The 18,566-nt window shown below is 45.0% G+C and overlaps 1 protein-coding gene across 1 annotated transcript; it reads right to left on the bottom strand.

The window, feature by feature from the left end:
* Positions 1-97: 97 nt before the first annotated feature.
* On the bottom strand, positions 98-18,414 carry si:ch211-257p13.3 (kinesin-like protein KIFC3). The gene is made up of 20 exons (XM_044117671.1): positions 18,200-18,414; positions 17,875-18,003; positions 17,483-17,576; positions 17,219-17,370; positions 16,874-17,126; positions 7,272-7,444; positions 6,825-6,890; positions 5,773-5,910; positions 5,488-5,685; positions 5,226-5,399; positions 4,454-4,601; positions 4,238-4,368; positions 4,043-4,154; positions 3,788-3,969; positions 3,611-3,715; positions 3,063-3,193; positions 2,858-2,978; positions 2,636-2,765; positions 2,310-2,539; positions 98-2,237 (listed from the first exon to the last, which is right to left on the bottom strand). Exons 2-20 carry the CDS (start codon positions 17,980-17,982, stop codon positions 2,112-2,114), a joined length of 2,772 nt encoding a protein of 923 aa, XP_043973606.1. The 5' UTR covers positions 17,983-18,003; positions 18,200-18,414; the 3' UTR covers positions 98-2,111.
* Positions 18,415-18,566: the final 152 nt, after the last annotated feature.

The raw sequence follows: 18,566 nt of genomic DNA, 5'->3' as shown, positions 1-18,566 counted from the left end.
GGAAAATGTTATTTTTAGGCTTCATTCATTCTCTGTCTTCCATTGTGTGTTAGAGATCTGACTCGCTCTGATTCATTCCAACCTGACCGCTTTTATGCTGTTTAATTAAATATTTACATAGAAAAGTTTAATTATCCAAGAATCCATCCATCTGTCCATGCTTTCATTAATCTATTATTTCATTAATCTGCCTTTTCATTTATTTATTCATTCATCTTCTGCCATCCATTCTTCCTCTCATCTTTGTTTTCCATTCATTCTTCTGCTGATCTGTCCATCTTCACCCGTCCACCTGTGTCCATCCAGCCAGTAAATAGCTGAACTTGATCATTCGTCTGTTTATCCAGCCATTCATCTTTTGAGTTTTTCCAGTTTCTGGTGTTTAATACCCAACGAAAAATGTCTAACATTTAAATAATGTTTATACATTAAAAAAAAAAATTAAATTGAGGAAAAAAACAACAATTATAACATTCCCTTGTTTACGAGTAAATATACAAAAAAATAAGATTATTGATACAAAAAGCTTAGACGCAGCTATAATGGAAAAAATGGAATGGTGTAAATATTTTTTGAGCTTTGCTATGTTTTTACTAATCAACAAATTTCTGAACACACTGAGACACATTTTAATTACTGTACACATTTATTCAGAAAATTACCTGAAGATTCACTCTCTACCACTGAAATACCTCCTGATAGGAACTGCTACATGATGTTTTGCTACATTAGAATCAAAAGCACCTTTTGATTCAGTGGATAAAAACTGATGAACACATATGAGCAATAAATAAGCTTTTAGTAATGTGTGAAACATTCACCAGTGACCTCTCTTGCAAGCTGAACTAAAACGCTGCTCTCTCACAGTAAAGTGCATCCTCTATCTCTAGGCCCACTCCACCCGCATCAGGAGTTATTGCACAGTTCATTTCAGACAAGGCCACCAGCTTCCCTCAAAACGACCTCTGTTCGCATCTGTAAAGGCAAAAGACCAAGGCGTATCGAAGCGTTCAGTCACTGCTTTTTGAGTTTTTCACAGGAACGACATAAATATGGGTCTTAAATGTACCTGCAGCTCATAATTTAGCTGTTTCTACACACTACAGCTTCAAAATGTGTTGCATCAGCAATGACACAGCCTACAGACGTCTACATCAAGATGGGTGGCAAAGGGTGCACAAAGTGCTGATATTGTGACTCTGAATCAGGGTGTACCATGAGACAGCTCTAAACAGTGTGATGATCACCGAGGTTGTGATTAATTCCAGATTCTCCTAGACAACAAAAATAAACAGCACTTCAAGGAAGCATCGGGTTTTTCAGCCGAGAGAGAGAGGCAGAATAAATATTCCTGACTGCATGCAGGTCAACTAATGATAAAGGGTTTTTTACTGAATATGGCGGAGAGGAACAGAACCAGACCTCAAACTGCAGACCTCCACAGATTTAGCCCTTAATCAGGTTTGCGGCTGATCCTGTTGATACTTTAGTGTTGAAAGTAGCTGGTGGGATAAAGGTAAGAGTGCCTGCAAAAGTATTCATACTCATAAGTTTTTCACATTGGTAACTGCAAAAATGTTCATCGTTTATTGGGGTTTTATGTGATAGACAAACACAAGGTAGTGCATCATTTTGAAGAAAGAGAAAATTAAGGTTTCAGTATGTTTTCAATACGTCATGCATTTGTCTTCAACTACTTTACCCTCGTACTCTAACGAGAGTACACAGCAGGGGCCTAAAGACAATGCTATGTATAGATTAAGCCATAATTCTGCTAAAATGGCCTAGTCAATGTCCAGGCCCAAGATGAGAATCCATCGAAAAATCTGTGGCAAAGTACACCTCGCTGGTGTACTTAAAGCAAAACTAGCTCTGTGAAGTATTTTCTGTAGGAGGCTAAAGTATACACGCATGCAGCACAGTTGTGAAATGGGCATCTTTTACAGATGCACTCCACAATTATGCACAACCCTGTGTTGACCTTATCAAATACAACCCCAATAAAATACAGTAAATGCTATAAGATTACATAATGAGGAAAAATTCAAGGAGTGTGAATACTTTGTCCAGGTGCTTTAATACTGTAGGACTCTGTGGTGGATTCAAGGCCGTCAGTCACACTGGCCTCCGCCAGATTCGATCTTCCTGGCTGCAGGACCCAGCTCCACTTTACAAACCTTCTGAGCAAACTTCAGAGAGCATAACGTCTCGCCCACGTTGCTCTCCAGCGCAGACACCTTCGGTGGAATGATTTGACTCAGTAACACTGTAAGAATCGGTTGACGGATGGGCTTAAGGATTTCTCTTACCTGCACCACCATGACGGTCTTGCTGCCTTTGCCGAGGGAGTCCTGTAATAAGTAGGTAAGGCGAGAGTTCCTGAAGGGGATGTGGGTGTGCCGGCCCCGAAGAGCCTGAATGACGTCCCCGAGCGCCAGCAGGGAGCGGTTGATGTTCTGGGCCTCCTTCAGCCGCTCCCCTTCGGCTCCAGACTTCCAGACCCGCTCGGAGCCGGCCAGGTCCACCAGGTTCATCTTACCTGAACAACGAAGAGTGAATTCACAGAACTGATTTGTCTTTGAAAGACGAAACTCCTGGCAGTTTGCGCTGAGAAGGAGAAAAATGCCTGACTGACCGGTGGTTTTGGAGCCAGAGGCAAGGTCAGTACCCTGGACGGTGATGCACAGCAGAGCGTGGGAGCGTGAGCTGTGCTGGTTCATCTGAGTGCCAAAAGTGATCCTGTTCCTACGAGCTGTGGCTAAAATCTTAAAAAAAAAAACAATAAATATAAAGAAAACCCTTAAGCATCTGAAATGTATTCATGAATGGTGATTAAAGCGGTAGGAGGTCGTCCCACCTTCTTAATGTGCTGAAAGTTCCTAACTTCTATAACTCTAAGGCCTGGAACGTGCAGCTGTCCCGTTCCATCTGGGTTGATCTTTATGTCCAACTTCTCTCCATCCTTGCTCAGCAGGTCTCTGAAAGACCAACCAGACTTAACCTCCTTTTGTCACAATATATGTGACAGTATGTCACCTCCAGTCAAAAAGCAGCACCTGTACCTCAGCACCTCATTGTAAATCTCCACAGAGCTGACTGTGACTGTGTAGGACCACATGTCCTTTCTCTCTTCGATCTCACTGAAGAGATGTTTCAGAGCTCGCTGGTTGATTCCTGGGTTTTCCACACTGCCCTGGAAAACAAGAAGTGGCCATAATATGCTGTTGGATCTTGACATTGTAACACAGCCGGCATTTTTTTTTTACAGCCATTTTTGATTTCTTCATGATCCTGTTGATAGTGGCTTTGTGGCGATGGCATCTGAAACTTTTCAGTCATGAGAAACTTAAGGAGAGGCAGTTATTTTTATAGGAAGGAAAAGTGCTAAGTTAAAGTTTTGCCCTAAAAATATTGAGCAGGAAAAGAACAACTTGGGTAACACTGAACACAGGAATAATATTTTCTTTAAAACACAAACATATGTAGTAATAAACTACAATATATGCGTCTAACTAAAAAATGTGCCATTATTATGAGGTGTTTTTTTTTATATCAACAAATGACCTTTGTCAGTGCATAGTAGCAGCCATGCTCTAAAATGAGTGTTTACCTCCATGGTGTAGGTTTTTCCAGAGCCTGTCTGCCCATATGCAAATATACAGACATGGTAGCCATCAATGCAGGACGTCACAAGAGGTTCAATCTCCTGAAAGACCTGTTCAAACCAAACCGAGAGTGAGGTACAGGGTCAGAGGTCATGTCACAGTAACTTGCTCTTTAAGTCTACCTCTTCCTGTGTGGCATGTGGCTGGAAGACCTTGTCCAACTCAAAGCTGCGACCTTTTCCCTTGTTCAACACGGTGAGGGAGGACTCATTGTTGGGGTCCGTCGTCACGACAACAGACTGTCCTTCCTCATGCTGGTCCTCCTTCAGCACAGGCTTGACCCGGCACAGCACACGGATGTTGCCTGAAACAGAGAGAAGGCTCAGAGAGTGAACAGTTTTACTATATTTGCTGGAGCAAACGTGACTCTTCCTCACCTTTCAGCTCCACCAGCTGCTCATGGAGCTTCCTGCGCAGGGCCACTTCCTTCCTGTATTTCTCCAGAAGGTCCTTGTTGGCTTCAGACATCTCACTGATAGCTGCTGAGATCTACCAAAGAGAAAACACAGCGTGGAATCTCAGAAATCGGATGTTTCGTTCCACCAAAATACAGGAGTTCAGGCCTGAATTACCTGCTTTTTGGCTTCATTGATAGCTGCACCGTAAAACTCTGAGAAGTTCCGAACCTGACTCCTCAGGCTGGCATAGTCTGTCTTCATGGAGCGCAATGTTGGAGGGAGAGCTGTTAGACGCTTCTGCAAAGCTGAGGGAGAAAATAAGGCGTGAAGAAATATTCTCTGATTAAGCAGAAAGTCTTGTGAGCAGAAGCAGAAGCAGAAGCGACTGACTGAAGAATTGGTCCTGCAGGTTCTGAAAGTGTTGAGCGGAGCAGCTGGCAGCAGCCTTCACCGCCTCCTCCTTCCTCTCCTCCAAGTGGCCGATCTCCTTCAGCAGTTCCTCTCGCAGGTGACTAATTTCTCGTTCGTACGCTGCAATCTGTAAATATTTTATCACAACAGTTTGTCAGCCTGTTGGCTTTATATTTACAGTGACTTAACTCTACACAGTATTGTTATAGAACAACAAGAGGGTAGAACTTTTATTTTATTTTCTATCGTCGGATCAGCTGTTCATCACATTGACTTTAAATTATATCTAAACATTAGCGGTTTAATGGCGTATTGTTAGCAGTAAGGTAGAGAAAAACAAAATAACGAGTGATGTTCACAATGTGCAGGACCTTAAGTTACCTGGCATTTTTACCAAATAAATACAATGAACTTGATTTTTATGTGACAGGCGCATATAAAGTAGTGCATAATTGGGAATTGGACTGTGATTTAAGAGTGGGCTTTGACTGGGCCATTCTAATACATAAAAATTTAATTTAAGATTTAATTTAAACTGTATGATTAAGGTTGCTGCTTCAATGTAATCCTTTGACCTCGTCTCAAGTATTTTGGAGCCTCCTACGATGTTGCATGCATAATGCTGACATGGTTTTATGAGCTATCACTGCATTAAAAAGCCTCCATGAAACTCTATGGTCATCCATGTTCTCCAACAAACTGAGGGATTCTAAGAAAAATCACCCTGAAAGTTGAAACCTTTAGTGCTTACCTTGTGCTGCAGGTTGCAGCTATATTCATCCGACTTCCTGATCTGTTCCTCCAGCTGTCTGCACCTCTCATTCTGACTGGACAGCCTTTCAGACAGCACCTCATTCCTCTGTCTGGCTTTGGTCAGCTGCTTCACTGTGGCCGGCGATTCCACCTCCACTGTCTGCGTGACATACTGCAAAGAAGATTTCCATCTTTTCAGGATCATATAAATATACCCGAGTCCCTCTGGAATCCATCACAAGCCCATTACGATGGTTCACCTTCACAACTGGCTCCTTTCCTCTTTCTTTCTTCAGCTCCAGCTCCAGCTCCCTCACTCTGTCTTCCCGTTTTCTCAGCTCCTCTCCTCTTCTCCACTCCCTGTGTTCGCCCTTCCTCTCCAGCTGTGAGAGCTGCTCGGCCCGCTGCTGCAGGGACGTCTCCAGCTGCTGAACTCGCCCACGAAGGTTCTCGTTCTCCTGTCGTGTAAAACGAAGCACGTGTGCGTGTTGACGGCGGGCTGACCGGCACGCATGCGAGCTTGGAGCTGAACTCCAGCCTCTCACCTTGATGAGCATGGTGTTGGATTGAGACGGGATGGCCGACAGCTGCTGCAGGAGGCCTTGTGTGACGCTCAGGCTCTGCTTCAGGCTCTCGTTCTCAGCCGACAGACAGAGAACTCGCTTCTCTGAGTCCGTGGCTCCCTAAGGGTAAAGTGAACAATAAAATGAGAAAACAAACACTGCCGCTCATTTGGTTTTGCTCATCATGAGACTTTTTTTTGTTGTTGTTTTTGTCTGACACATTGTTAGTAAGATACATTAATTTTAAAATCTTGAATCCAAATTACGAACACAGAAGTGAATTTTAATAAAACTAAAGAGATAGTTTGATGAAACCCTTGATTTAAATGAAGCAAAAAAATATTTGGCGGTTGGTTTGACATTCAGCAACAACTGAAAAATGCTACAGAAGATGTTCATGTTCTCTTTCATTTATCTTCTGATAACACAACACCTTTGTGTTGGAAATCTTCTTTAAATTATATAATAAGAGCATCACAGTGTATTGCAGAGCAACAGTATGTAAAATCAAAGACATCATAAGGGCATGCTGTGTAGTTAATGTAAAAATGCTTAGGTTTTTAGGACTGAGAGACATTTCTAATGCTAAAATGATGCTTAAGGCCCCAAGCTGTGTCTGAATGTTTATTCAGATCAGACAGGATCAATATGACATAAACGTGTGACAGCAAAAATGAGAAAAGTCAAAATTCAAAAATAAATTTACAAATGGTAGATCAAATAAGCATAGCATCAACTACTCCTTTGTTACTTTAATTTTATGATTCATAATATATCTATATATATATAGATATATCATAAATCATAAAATTAAAGTTTGTTATATAGATACAGGATATATATATGTGGATAGATATATATCTACATATATATGTATATATATGATTTCCTTCTTTTTGTGGTAAGAAGACAAGCTGGGTGCTGCTTGACATTTACAGAACTATTTTTATAACGTATTTGAAGCGGCTCTGCTGATTGCTTGAAAAGTGACAAACACTTGATGAATGACTCAGTCAACATCTTGCAGGACTCACAGTGGCTGTTTTCAGTCTCGAAAGCTCCTCCTCACGCTCCTCTATGCAGCTCTTCAGCTCATCAATCTACAAAAAATGAAAGCAATTTGGAAAAATGTGTTAGATGTCTCAGAATGAATACTGAGACATCTAACAGTATGTCTGTTAGACATACTGTTAGATGTCTAACAGTCACATTCTTCTATTATCAGTAGAAGAATGTGAAATATTTGAAGTAGCCTCTTATTATGTGGGAATATTTTACTTCTAAGACGCATTTCTCTGCTTATATTGAATAGAAGTGGCACTCGTTCAAAATATCAAACTGAAAAGTACAGTTTTGATGGTCTGCTTTTAAAATACATGGGTGCAGAAGTTGAAATCCATGCTCCAAAGAAACACAAGCTCGCTTCATAATACATAATATACATGTTCAGTATTCATATTTATTAAAAACCAGCTGTGTACCTGCTGCTGAAAGGCCTGTATGCGGGTATGCCTGTCTCTTTCTTTTTGCTCCAGCTGTGAGTGCAGCAGACGCAGCTCTCCTCTCAGTTTGCTCCTCTCCCCCTGCAGTCCATACAGCGACTCCACCAGCCGGTGGAGACCAGCTGGATTCCCCACATCACTGCTACACTCACCTGGAAGACAGGAAACAAAACCAATGACATCCAGCACAATCAGCAATTTAATCCCACTGATATTCTTAGAGCAAAAACTGCAGCCATAAATTTACTGAAATAAAATTTGCTTTTTGTATTTTTTTTTCAAATTCTTTGTTGTTTTTTTTATTATAATGTGATTGATTATGCAAAACATTTCTCTGCGTGTAAAGACATTATTTACAAGACTGCAGTCACAGTCAGTATAAATGCAACCTTTTTTTTTACTCAGAGCCATCTCTTCATTTCTCTAACATTTCCACGGCATGATGAAAAGCTCACGTGTAAATCTAATATTTATTACCATTGAAAGTGGACCAACTTTCTTTTCTTTTTTTTTTTTTTTGCATCAATAGTCAGTGTGCGCTACCGTTGACATCATTGTGCTCGTGTTCTAGTTCCCATCCCAAGATGCAAATTTAAAGACATGAATTATAATAATGAAACTCAAACCTTTTTTAAACCGCCCTGTACTCCAACCTGAGCTGAGGCAGCATGACTAACAATGCTCCCATCACTTTCCCTCCGCCTCAGTGATTTATCAGGCTCTGTCGTCTCCTGTTCTCATTTCGCAACTTTATGCTAATTTTATCAACATTGCATGCCAGGTTTGTCCTTGTGGAGAGGTTACGGAAAGAAATCTGCAGAAGGAATTAAACAGGACTGTAAATTTTAAGTTAGCAGCTCAAAATTATGGGAAAAAATATATATATTTCAAACCAATAAATGTATTTGTAAAACTCTTGTGAGCTAAATAGAAAACAGCCTAAACAGTTATAACCCAACCATATTGCCTGACATCCTGCATATTCATGATATACAGCATCACTCAGACCTGCACTTTGTATTACACCTATAAAATAAGGGATAGAAATAAACAGAATAGCCTTGTGAACCACCGGGACCGCGGGCTATTTTTATCCCAACACGTTTACACGTGCTACCCCAGCATGTGCCAGACCTTGTAACTCCATTTGCTCTGGTTTAAACAGCATCAGCAGACATGTTTTATTCACGTCAACACAGCTGAGATGATCCAGCAACTCAGGGGAGTCATGAGATCCTCTTAAATTTATCCGTAAAACTAAGACAAATTTGCTCATGCAGCTTGTTAACATTCACCTGTTAACAAGCTGCACAGCATGGAGTGACACTCTATGAGCGCTGCTTAGGGTTTCTGATCTGACGTCAGACAACCAGTCTGTGGTTACGTCTGAATCACAGCAGGTACAACCACGGAGCTGGTCTGGTTTTTGTGACGACACAGCTGCTGAAAAACATTTGCAAAATCTAATCCTTTTTGCTTTACTCGTGTCCAATCAAAGTTCTTTTGATTATGGTACATTTTCCTGTATTTATTTTATTTTATTTTTTTTTGGCTGTTTTTGTATTCTATGCATCTGCAGCAAAATGTATGAGAAGTATGTGGATAGCATCAATTAGCATCAACAATCGTCAACAATCAATCCCAATTATTTAAAGCTGATTTGTTACAAAAAGTCACATGGTCTTAACATGGCATTCAAGTTCCAGTGGCGTTTCCTGCACAGCTACTCTGCTGAAAAGGATCATTGAGCAGACATACGTGTAATGAGTCCAGTTCTCCCAGTTAGCTCTACTGTGCATGCACCTGCTGCACAGTCAGTACCATCACCATCATTCCAGTCGACACAAAAGGGAAAAATTAAGAAAAGCATCCCTTCGCTCATCAGTTAGGAAGAAAGAAGCCGTTTGAGCAAACTATAGTGGTACAAGTTCAAACTGAATGCACTATTCTGGAAAATCCCAAAACAAGCGAGAGTTGGCGTTTACCGATTCAGCAAGTGGCCTCAATCAGATTGTGACCAGCAGAGGGGGTTGATCTTTTTACACAAGACGCACCAGAGCACGGAGTAGTCTACAATGATTTATTAACAAGTTCCATTAAAACATTTTTCCTTTAAAACATGGCCTCAGGCCCACTACTCAGCCCCTAGAAGGAAAAGGCATCAAAAATAAGGACAATTTAAGTTATTCCCAACAAAATGAATGAACAAACAAAACATGCAATGCAAAAGAAAACAAATTAGTAAATCAAAACAAAGGAAAGCAAACAAATTAGTAATTTAAATAATAAACAAACAAACGGCAAAGAAAAGAACACAACCACTGCAAACGATGGGACAAATTGTCATTGTCCGACTTCTAATGTCTTTTCACGGGGGGCCAGAGGAGTATGCCCGCTCGTTCCCGCCAGCCCAAGCGTCAGGCTCTCGAGAGCGGCCCAAACAAAACCGGCAAGACAAGACAGCAGGAGCGTCCAAGCGCTGCAACTCTGGAAGAATCCTAAATTAGAAAACTCGTTAACCCTGGATTCAGGTAAAATAAATTAAATTCTAAACCGGTAGCTTACCCAGATGTGGTGACACAGCCGACCAGGGAGGGAGCGGATCAGCAGGCGAGGGCTGGATGGAAGCCGCCGCCGCACCAACCTCCACCTGCAGCCGCCAACGCCAGCTGCATAGCGCTGCAACGCACGGCAGGTATTGCACCAGAACCCGACAACAATCCCAGCCCAGATGGCAAAAATGGCACTTACTATTTTGGATGAGTGGATCGAGCACACCAGCCACTTGGGCAGCCAACATACAGTAAGGAAACAAGGCACATGCACCTCGCAGCGGACTGCTCAGCTTTAAAGCCATCTGCCCCACCCACCAATCAGTCGCTACACCTGGTGTGTGTAGTTGGGAGGGTGGAACGCCATCCCACCACATTCTACCCCCCGGTGTTGCATCGTCGCCCCGACGATGAATCTACAAACCTCAGCACCAAGGACGAAAAACTGCTAGCTGGGAGTTGGAGACTGGCTGACTAGATCCTGCAGTATGACCCACAGGTCGAGGAAGATGATGGACATTCGTATGCTGACCAGCCCTGGAACGAACAGTGCGACGCAAGGGTAGAGGAGCTGTCCCAGAAGTTTGAGCAGGGTGACCATGTCCTGAAGCAACCTGTGGAGCTGCAGAGGTGGATGGTACTGAAGTATCAGGAACCAATAAGCACAAATCTTCCTCCAAAGAGTCATCCAGTCCCCCTGATGGCAAGGTAGGTTTTAACTGCAGGGGTACTGGCGTAGGCTCTGGCCCAACCCGAGCCTTCAGCATGTCACGATGCACCTTTCGAGTTCTCTGCAAATCACCTACAGGAGCCACAGTATAAACCGGCCCTCCAGCTGTTGGAGCTCTCACGACCTGATGGATAACCGGGCTAAAGAGGTCCTGGATTTTATGGCGACCTCTAGCACTATGATCGCGCAGGTAAACCAACTGTCCCTCCTGCAATGGAACCTCCCGGATGCCCTGATCATGATGCTCTTTTCTACGCCCTGCAGCTGCCAACAAGTGATCCTGAGCATGACGGAACGCCATAGTTAACCTGGTCTGATGCTCAGCCAGCCAGTCCACCACTTCACCTGGTGCAGGGTCCCGAATGCGACCCAACAAGAAATCCACAGGCAGGTGAGGTTCACGGCCAAACATAAGGAAAAAAGGAGACTCGCCAGTGCTCTGATGAGGGGTAGTGTTATAACAGAAGAGTACTTGTGGAAGACAGGAAGCCCAATCCCGCTTCCTAGATGTTGGTAAAGTGCGCAGCAGATTATGAAGTGTTCTATTAAAGCGCTCACACTGCCCGTTTCCAGCAGGGTGGTAAGGGGTAGTGCGCGACTTTTTAACCCCATACAGGTTACAGAGCTGCTGAATTAACGCACTCTCAAAACTCCTACCCTGATCTGAATGAATACGACTTGGAATCCCAAATCTAAAGAACCATTCAGTGAGCAAAATCTGGGCAACAGTGGCTGCCTTCTGATCCCGAGTTGGAACAGCAATGGTGTACTTACTAAATACATCAGTAATTACAAGAACATTTTCCAGGCCATTTTGTGAAGGCTCCAACATGGTAAAATCCATGGCAACAATCTCGTTTGGCCGAGAAGCCAACAGATGACTCATGAAAGTGCCAGAGCTAGATGGTACATTTTTAGCAACCTGGCACCGTTGACACTCTTGTACCCACTTTTTGATGTCATTAGACATCCCAGGCCAGTAACAGCGCTGCCGTACCAACTCTGTGGTGCGCTCCACACCCTGGTGTCCATGCTCTTGATGTAACTGAGTCAGAACATCCGGTTTAAGAACTGACGGCAAAACCAGCTGTAAGACCTCCTCACCACCATCTGACCGATGGACCTGACGGTACACCACACCATCTCTCTCCACGAGACGACCCCACTGTCTCAAAAGAACCAAGGATAATTTGGGAAAGCGCTGCCTCTCCTCAGGAGTAGGATAAACCTGCCTCCTCCAAAAACCCAAAATGTCCTTCAGGAGAGGATCAGCTTCCTGCAAAGCACAAAGATCAGACACAGAATGAGACGGCAAAACAGTCACCATAGATTGGGTTACTGACAATGGAGCAGGAATTGGGGCACACTGAAGAGCCTCTGGGACAGAGGTACATGACAAGAGTTCTGCCAGGCTGGCACCTGATGTTGGCTGGCGGGAGAGCGCATCAGCATTATTGTGCGTCCAGAACGATACTTAATATCGAAATCAAAAGCAGCAAGTTGAGCAACCCAACGGTGCTCCATGGCACCAAGCTTGGCCGACTGAAGATAACTCAACGGGTTGTTATCTGTGTAAACTATACACCGGTGGCCCAAGAGATACTCCCGAACTTCTCAGTCATGGCCCATTTTAATGCCAGAAACTCCAACTTCATAGAGCTATAATTAGCCATGTTACGCTCTGAAGGTTTAAGACCTCGACTGGCATATGCAATGGGCCTCACTCCATCCTCTGTTTCCTGTGACAGTACTGCCCCAAGTCCACTGTGACTGGCATCAGTCTCTAGAATGAAGGGACGTGAAAAATCAGCATATGCCAACACTGGTGCAGATGTTAATTTAACTTTTAAGGCCTCAAAGCTCTCCTCACACTCTGATGTCCAAGCAGATTGAAAAGCCTGGCCAGACCCCTTCCTGGGCTTTGTGCCCACTTGTTGTGCCACCAGCCTATGAAGAGGACCCGCTAGCCTAGCAAAACCCTCCACAAAACGCCTGTAATAACTTGCAAAGCCCAAAAAAGAGCGAAGCTCTGAAACATGTGTGGGACGTGGCCATTTAGCCACTGCTTCAGTCTTGGCTGGGTCTGTAGCTACACCTTTATCTGAGATAAGGTGCCCCAAGTATTTAACCTGTCGCTTGAAAAATGAACACTTTTCAAGCTTTACCTTCAGACCTTCTCTCTGGAGCCGAGCAAGAACCGTTTCCAGACGCTCAATGTGCTGGGAGACTGAACCTGAAAACACAATGATGTCATCCAAATACAAAAGAAGAGACTGGCACTGCTGGTCCCCAAACATCCTCTGCATAAGACGCTGAAAGGTACTAGGTGCATTACAAAGCCCGAAGGGCATACGGTTCCACTCAAAGAGTCCAAATGGCGTACAAAAAGCAGTTTTTGACTTGTCCTGTTCTGACACAGGCACCTGATTGTACCCACTGGCTAGATCTAGGGTGGAAAACCACTGGGCCCCAGAAAGATGGTCCAGGCTTTCCTCAATGCGAGGCAATGGGAAAGCATCTTTTCTCGTCTTACTGTTAAGCTGACGGTAATCCACACACACATGCAGGCTGCCATCTTTCTTCCTAACAAGAACGATGGGAGAGGCATAAGGACTGCTGCTTTCTCTTATTACCTGGTTCTGTAGGAGCTGGTTGATGTGTGACTTGGCAGCCTCGTACTCTGAGGGAGGGATACGTCGGTACCTCTGCCGGACTGGGACCTCATCCAACAGGGGAATGTCATGGGAAACCAGATTAGTGCACCCCAAGTCACCTTCATGGGTGGAAAAGACAGAGCTGTACTTCTGTAGAAGCGACTGGACCTGCCTTTGTTCAGTTTCTGTCAGTGCAGACAAATCAACAGAATCAAGCAAACTCTGTTCTGGACCAAGGGCAACCTGGGAAGAAACTGTAGCACAGGGCCTTATTTCTGTCACATCACGGGGCAGGCTAACCACTTCAGTTCGACTCAACAAACCGAGGTGAGTTCGGGGATAGAGTACAACATCAGTAGTTCCAAAATTCAGGACAGGAACATAAGCAGTACCGTGCACAGCCTGAATGAGACATGGAGAGGCCAATAAGCCAGCTGGTAAGCCAGACTCTGGAGGCTCAAACAATAAAACCTGACCAGCAAGTTGTTCAGGGCAGGTTGCAGCTACAAATTTCATAACCCCACCAGTTATCCTCACTGGTCGAGGGCCCCGGACCCTAACAGCACCAGTCAACTGTGCTGGGGACTTAGCTGCTGCTTGATGACACTGCTGCAGGGCCTCCACAACTGGACCAGGAGACTGTGTTACTGAAGGTAAATCAAAGAAAGAGCCTCCATGTGCCCCAAAAAGTTCTTGGTAGACACGATTAATTATGTTCATTCCCAAAATGCCAGGAACAGAAGAACCAACATTAGTGGGGTCCTTCACAACCAGAATTCCACAATGAGGAAGCACTTTGTCACACAGAGTGACATCCAACTCTAAATAGCCAATGTATGGGATGGAAAGACCATTGGCTGCCCGAAGCTGCAGCCAGTGACATGACTGAAGGCCATCATGCCCCAATGATGCAAAATGTTCCTGAAAACAGCTCTCGGTGATTGTCGACACCATGGAACCTGTATCTACTAAACAAGTAACAGAGACACCACTCATGACGACATCAATGACTGGGCAGGATGCCAACAATTTTGACGCGGCTGCTGTTTGCGAGCCTGCTATTCCCCCACCTGAGTTGTGGCTCAACAGCTCAGTGGGTGCTAGTTTTCCGCCTGGTTAACATTAACTGGCCTTGCCACAGAGTTAACCCTAGCATGAACCCGCTCACCATCACACTCTCTGGCAAAGTGACCCGGCTGTTGGCACCTGTGGCAGACTACAGAACCTGGACGAGGATGCCGCACTTGTGGTAAAGAAGTCTGCAGAGAAGCAATACACTGGGTGAGTTGATTAATCTGTTCTTGTTGCTGTTTTAGAAGTTCCCTTAACTCACTAAACTCAGAGCGGGCAGCAGTAGGTGGAGTTAGCCGAGAGCTGCCATACACCCCGTACTGCAGCCCATATGTAGAAGGGAGAGAATGACTACGCTCCCTAGCGCCACCTGGAAACCCTTGTCTCTCCCACCGAATTGCCTCCCCACGCACATCCAACAAGGTGGCAGTGGGATGACCCCGAACATACTGCTTAAGTTCCCGGCGGAGAGCACTATCCAACACATGTTCTACAAACTGGTCACGCAGCAGAATATCAGCATTCAACAACCCATCAGGAGCATTCTGCTTAACTGGTTCCATAAGGGCCATCAATGCTAGGGAAAACTGCAACAGTGTTTCCTCCTCCTGCTGCTTCCTAGAAAAGAATGCATGCTGAAGAGTTACATAGGACTCGGTGCAACCATACAACTCCCTCAAAATAGCCAAGATCTTAGCTGGATCATTCCTCTCTGCACTGGTGCGGTACTTTATTTCCTCCCTTGCCTCCCCCTCTAGATGATCAAAAAGGAAGAAAGCCTGGTCTGCCGTTGACAAATGGCGGGCCCGAATACATGATTGGGCCTCCTCGATCCACTCACCAATCCCAATGCCAGTCCTACCACCGAACATGGGACATCGCCGGTCCCTGGGCACAACCACCAACCGCTCAGCAACTACAGCGCCAGCATGACACCACCAGCCACAGCTGGGGAGGGAGCGGCGCCCAACGAACCTCCAACCGTCGCATTCTGCTGACCAACTCCATCCACCGGGCGGCCTGCCACCTCCTCCATACCTGCAGGGGAAGACTACCAAAAGGAAACACGAGAAAAAAAAAAACAAAACAATGAAAATAAATCCTGAACCCACAGTTAAGTCTTCCTTGGATAGCTACTGCTGTCTTGTCTTACAACACCATGAATAAAAACACAGCTAAGACCCTAAACACACACACAAAAAAAAACAAAGACAAGTCCGTGTTCAATGGTGCATCCTGCTCACAGCGCCAAATGTGACCAGCAGAGGGGGTTGATCTTTTTACACAAGACGCACCAGAGCACGGAGTAGTCTACAATGATTTATTAACAAATTCCATTAAAACATTTTTCCTTTAAAACATGGCCTCAGGCCCACTACTCAGCCCCTAGAAGGAAAAGGCATCAAAAATAAGGACAATTTAAGTTATTCCCAACAAAATGAATGAACAAACAAAACATGCAATGCAAAAGAAAACAAATTAGTAAATCAAAACAAAGGAAAGCAAACAAATTAGTAATTTAAATAATAAACAAACAAACGGCAAAGAAAAGAACACAACCACTGCAAACGATGGGACAAATTGTCATTGTCCGACTTCTAATGTCTTTTCACGGGGGGCCAGAGGAGTCGTGCCCCGCTCGTTCCGCCAGCCCAAACGTCAGCAGGCTCCGTCGAGAGCGGCCCAAACAAAACCGGCAAGACAAGACAGCAGGAGCGTCCAAGCGCTGCAACTCTGGAAGAATCCTAAATTAGAAAACTCGTTAACCCTGGATTCAGGTAAAATAAATTAAATTCTAAACCGGTAGCTTACCCAGATGTGGTGACACAGCCGACCAGGGAGGGAGCGGATCAGCAGGCGAGGGCTGGATGGAAGCCGCTCGCCGCACCAACCTCCAACTGCAGCCGCCAACGCCAGCTGCGCAACGCTGCAGAAACGCACGGCAGGTATTGCACCAGAACCCGACAACAATCCCAGCCCAGATGGCAAAAATGGCACTTACTATTTTGGATGAGTGGATCGAGCACACCAGCCACTTGGGCAGCCAACATACAGCAAGGAAACAAGGCACATGCACCTCGCAGCGGACTGCTCAGCTTTAAAGCTATCTGCCCCGCCCACCAATCAGTCGCTACACCTGGTGTGTGTAGTTGGGAGGGTGGAACACCATCCCACCACAAGATGAAAGAATTCAAAGAGGAATTTGACAAGGTTTATACTTACTAGATTTATAACAACAATCATCACTGTCATTATTTGCGTGTGGGAGTCATTCGAGTCAAATTCAAGCTCAAATGTCGTCACCCGGAATACACATAGAGCTGTATTAGTTGTTTTTTTTTTTGTTCCCCTACAGTCTGTTTTTTTAAAAGGTGTTTTGTGAAATCCTGCAGTGGAAATCCATACTTCATTAACCACAGGTGTTTTTATTGCCTGTTAGTGATCACAATAAAGCTTGTAGATAGTATTTTCAACAAAGTCTATGACCTTTACATCTGTCTGTTTTTCATGATCCCTTCACAGCATGGGAGTGATAACCTCCCCGCTCTCATTCCCTCCACCCTTCTGTCTCACCCTCGCTCAGGGGGCTGGGACTCTGCTGCTGACTGACGGCCTCCTCCAGGCTGCTTATGATGCTGTTCTTGTCTCTGATACGCTGGCGGTAGGAGGCCCGCAGAGTCTTCATCTGACGGCGATGGTGGACGCGGTGCCTCTTCAGTTGGACCCGGTACTGGTCGGCCTGCTGCTGCAGCTGCTGGAAGTGGGAGTACTGCTCCAGAAAGCTTAGCAAGTGGGACATCACTGCCACCAGGGGAGACTCAGCCAGCTGTTTGAGGAGGAAACACATCCTTAAGGTTTATCAACCTGCTGGGGGTCTGGGGGTGAATTCATGTTAGCCTGCTGCATCTTTCCTGCTACCTTTCCTGTTGCCTCCAGCTGAACCTGAGAGGCTCTCCTCTTCTCAGTCTCCTGTTTGAAAGACAAAAAAGCTGCCAGAGGAGTGCAGGCTGGGATGTCTGGGGCAATATCCTCATCTTCATCACTCAGTTCGTCACTGTCACTGCTGCTGCCTGGTCAAACATTAGGAGAACAAGAGAATGAAGAACTGTTTGCGCTAAATATTAATGCGTAAGTGGGATCTCCTCAAGTAGGACATGCATGGTTTCTTTCTCATGAACTCACTTGATTCACTAAATCGAGCACAAGATTTTTTTGTTCCGGAGGAGTGGCCATCTCGTCTCCTGCTCCTTGTTTCCATGGAAACAGGTTCTGACTCCTGTGCACAGCATCGTATTCAAGGGTCAGACGGTAGCAGACACAAAACACACACGCACACGCACGCACACACGCACGCACACGCCCACACACACACACGCGCACACGCCCACACACACACACGCACACACACAAATGCACATTTTTACAAAACAAACACATATTCCAAATCCAGACATGCGCATAATTACATGCAACAAAAAACCAGCACTGTGAGGCAACCTGTGGCCTGATTGATGTTTCCAAAAATATCTGAGCAGAAAATCTCTGAGGATGTAAAATGATGTGGCTAGACTCACATCTAGGGAAGCTCCACAGGCTCCATCCAAGCCTTCCTCCTCTTCCTCCTCCTCCCTCCTGAAGACAGTGTAGAAGATGTAGACTAAAAGCGAATAGAAGGCGTACATCCCCACGCTGTCAGAGAGCTCCTGCGAATGATAAATGAACCCGCTGATTTAGTTATTGTGAAACTGACAGAAGGCATAAAAATGATCTTAAAATAGAGAAACCGATCATCTAAATGTGCATGTTGAGATTTTTTTTTTTCTTTTTTAGGATGCACTGGAGCCTCTCAAGCATTTTTTTATTTTCATTTTATCTAGCTGAATTAATTGTCTTCTGTACCTCATCAAACGACTTCTTCCTCCCGATAATAGGAGCCAGTGATTCCAGCCCTTTGTATTCCGATGTCACGCTCCATCTGTGTTGTCAATCCCAACTCCTCCCATGCAGCTCCTTTTCTCAGGAGCTGCTAGAAGATCCCTGCACCGCCTGGCTCAATCTGTTCTCCTCATCCTTTCTCCTCCCCTTCCTTTTCTCCTTCTCTCCACTTTGCTCCATCCACCAGCTGCAGCTCCACGGAGCATGCTCAGTGCGGCTTCCTGAGCCGCTGCAGTGGTGCCGCTGCAGATGCAGACAGATTTTATGGAGAGAATGGGGTGATAAGGCCGATGATGACAACGCTGGCCTGGCTTGGTAGAGAAGGAAGAGG

This window comes from Gambusia affinis, linkage group LG05 (genome assembly GCF_019740435.1).
Source record: "Gambusia affinis linkage group LG05, SWU_Gaff_1.0, whole genome shotgun sequence".
Taxonomy (NCBI): Eukaryota; Metazoa; Chordata; class Actinopteri; order Cyprinodontiformes; family Poeciliidae; genus Gambusia; species Gambusia affinis.
The sequence above is the reverse complement of the archived record's forward strand: the minus strand, read 5'-3'. Positions and strand labels throughout refer to the sequence as shown.

What these genes read in the sequence shown, in the direction of transcription:
- si:ch211-257p13.3 (XM_044117671.1), bottom strand. Translation starts at nt 17,982, where the DNA reads ATGTACGCCTTCTATTCGCTTTTAGTCTACATCTTCTACACTGTCTTC. An exon ending in CCTGCAGGACCAATTCTTCA is followed by an intron (nt 4,369 to 4,453) that starts GTCAGTCGCTTC and finishes TTTCTCCCTCAG; the next exon opens with CTTTGCAGAAGCGTCTAACA. An exon ending in CTCTGGCTCCAAAACCACCG is followed by an intron (nt 2,540 to 2,635) that starts GTCAGTCAGGCA and finishes TTCGTTGTTCAG; the next exon opens with GTAAGATGAACCTGGTGGAC.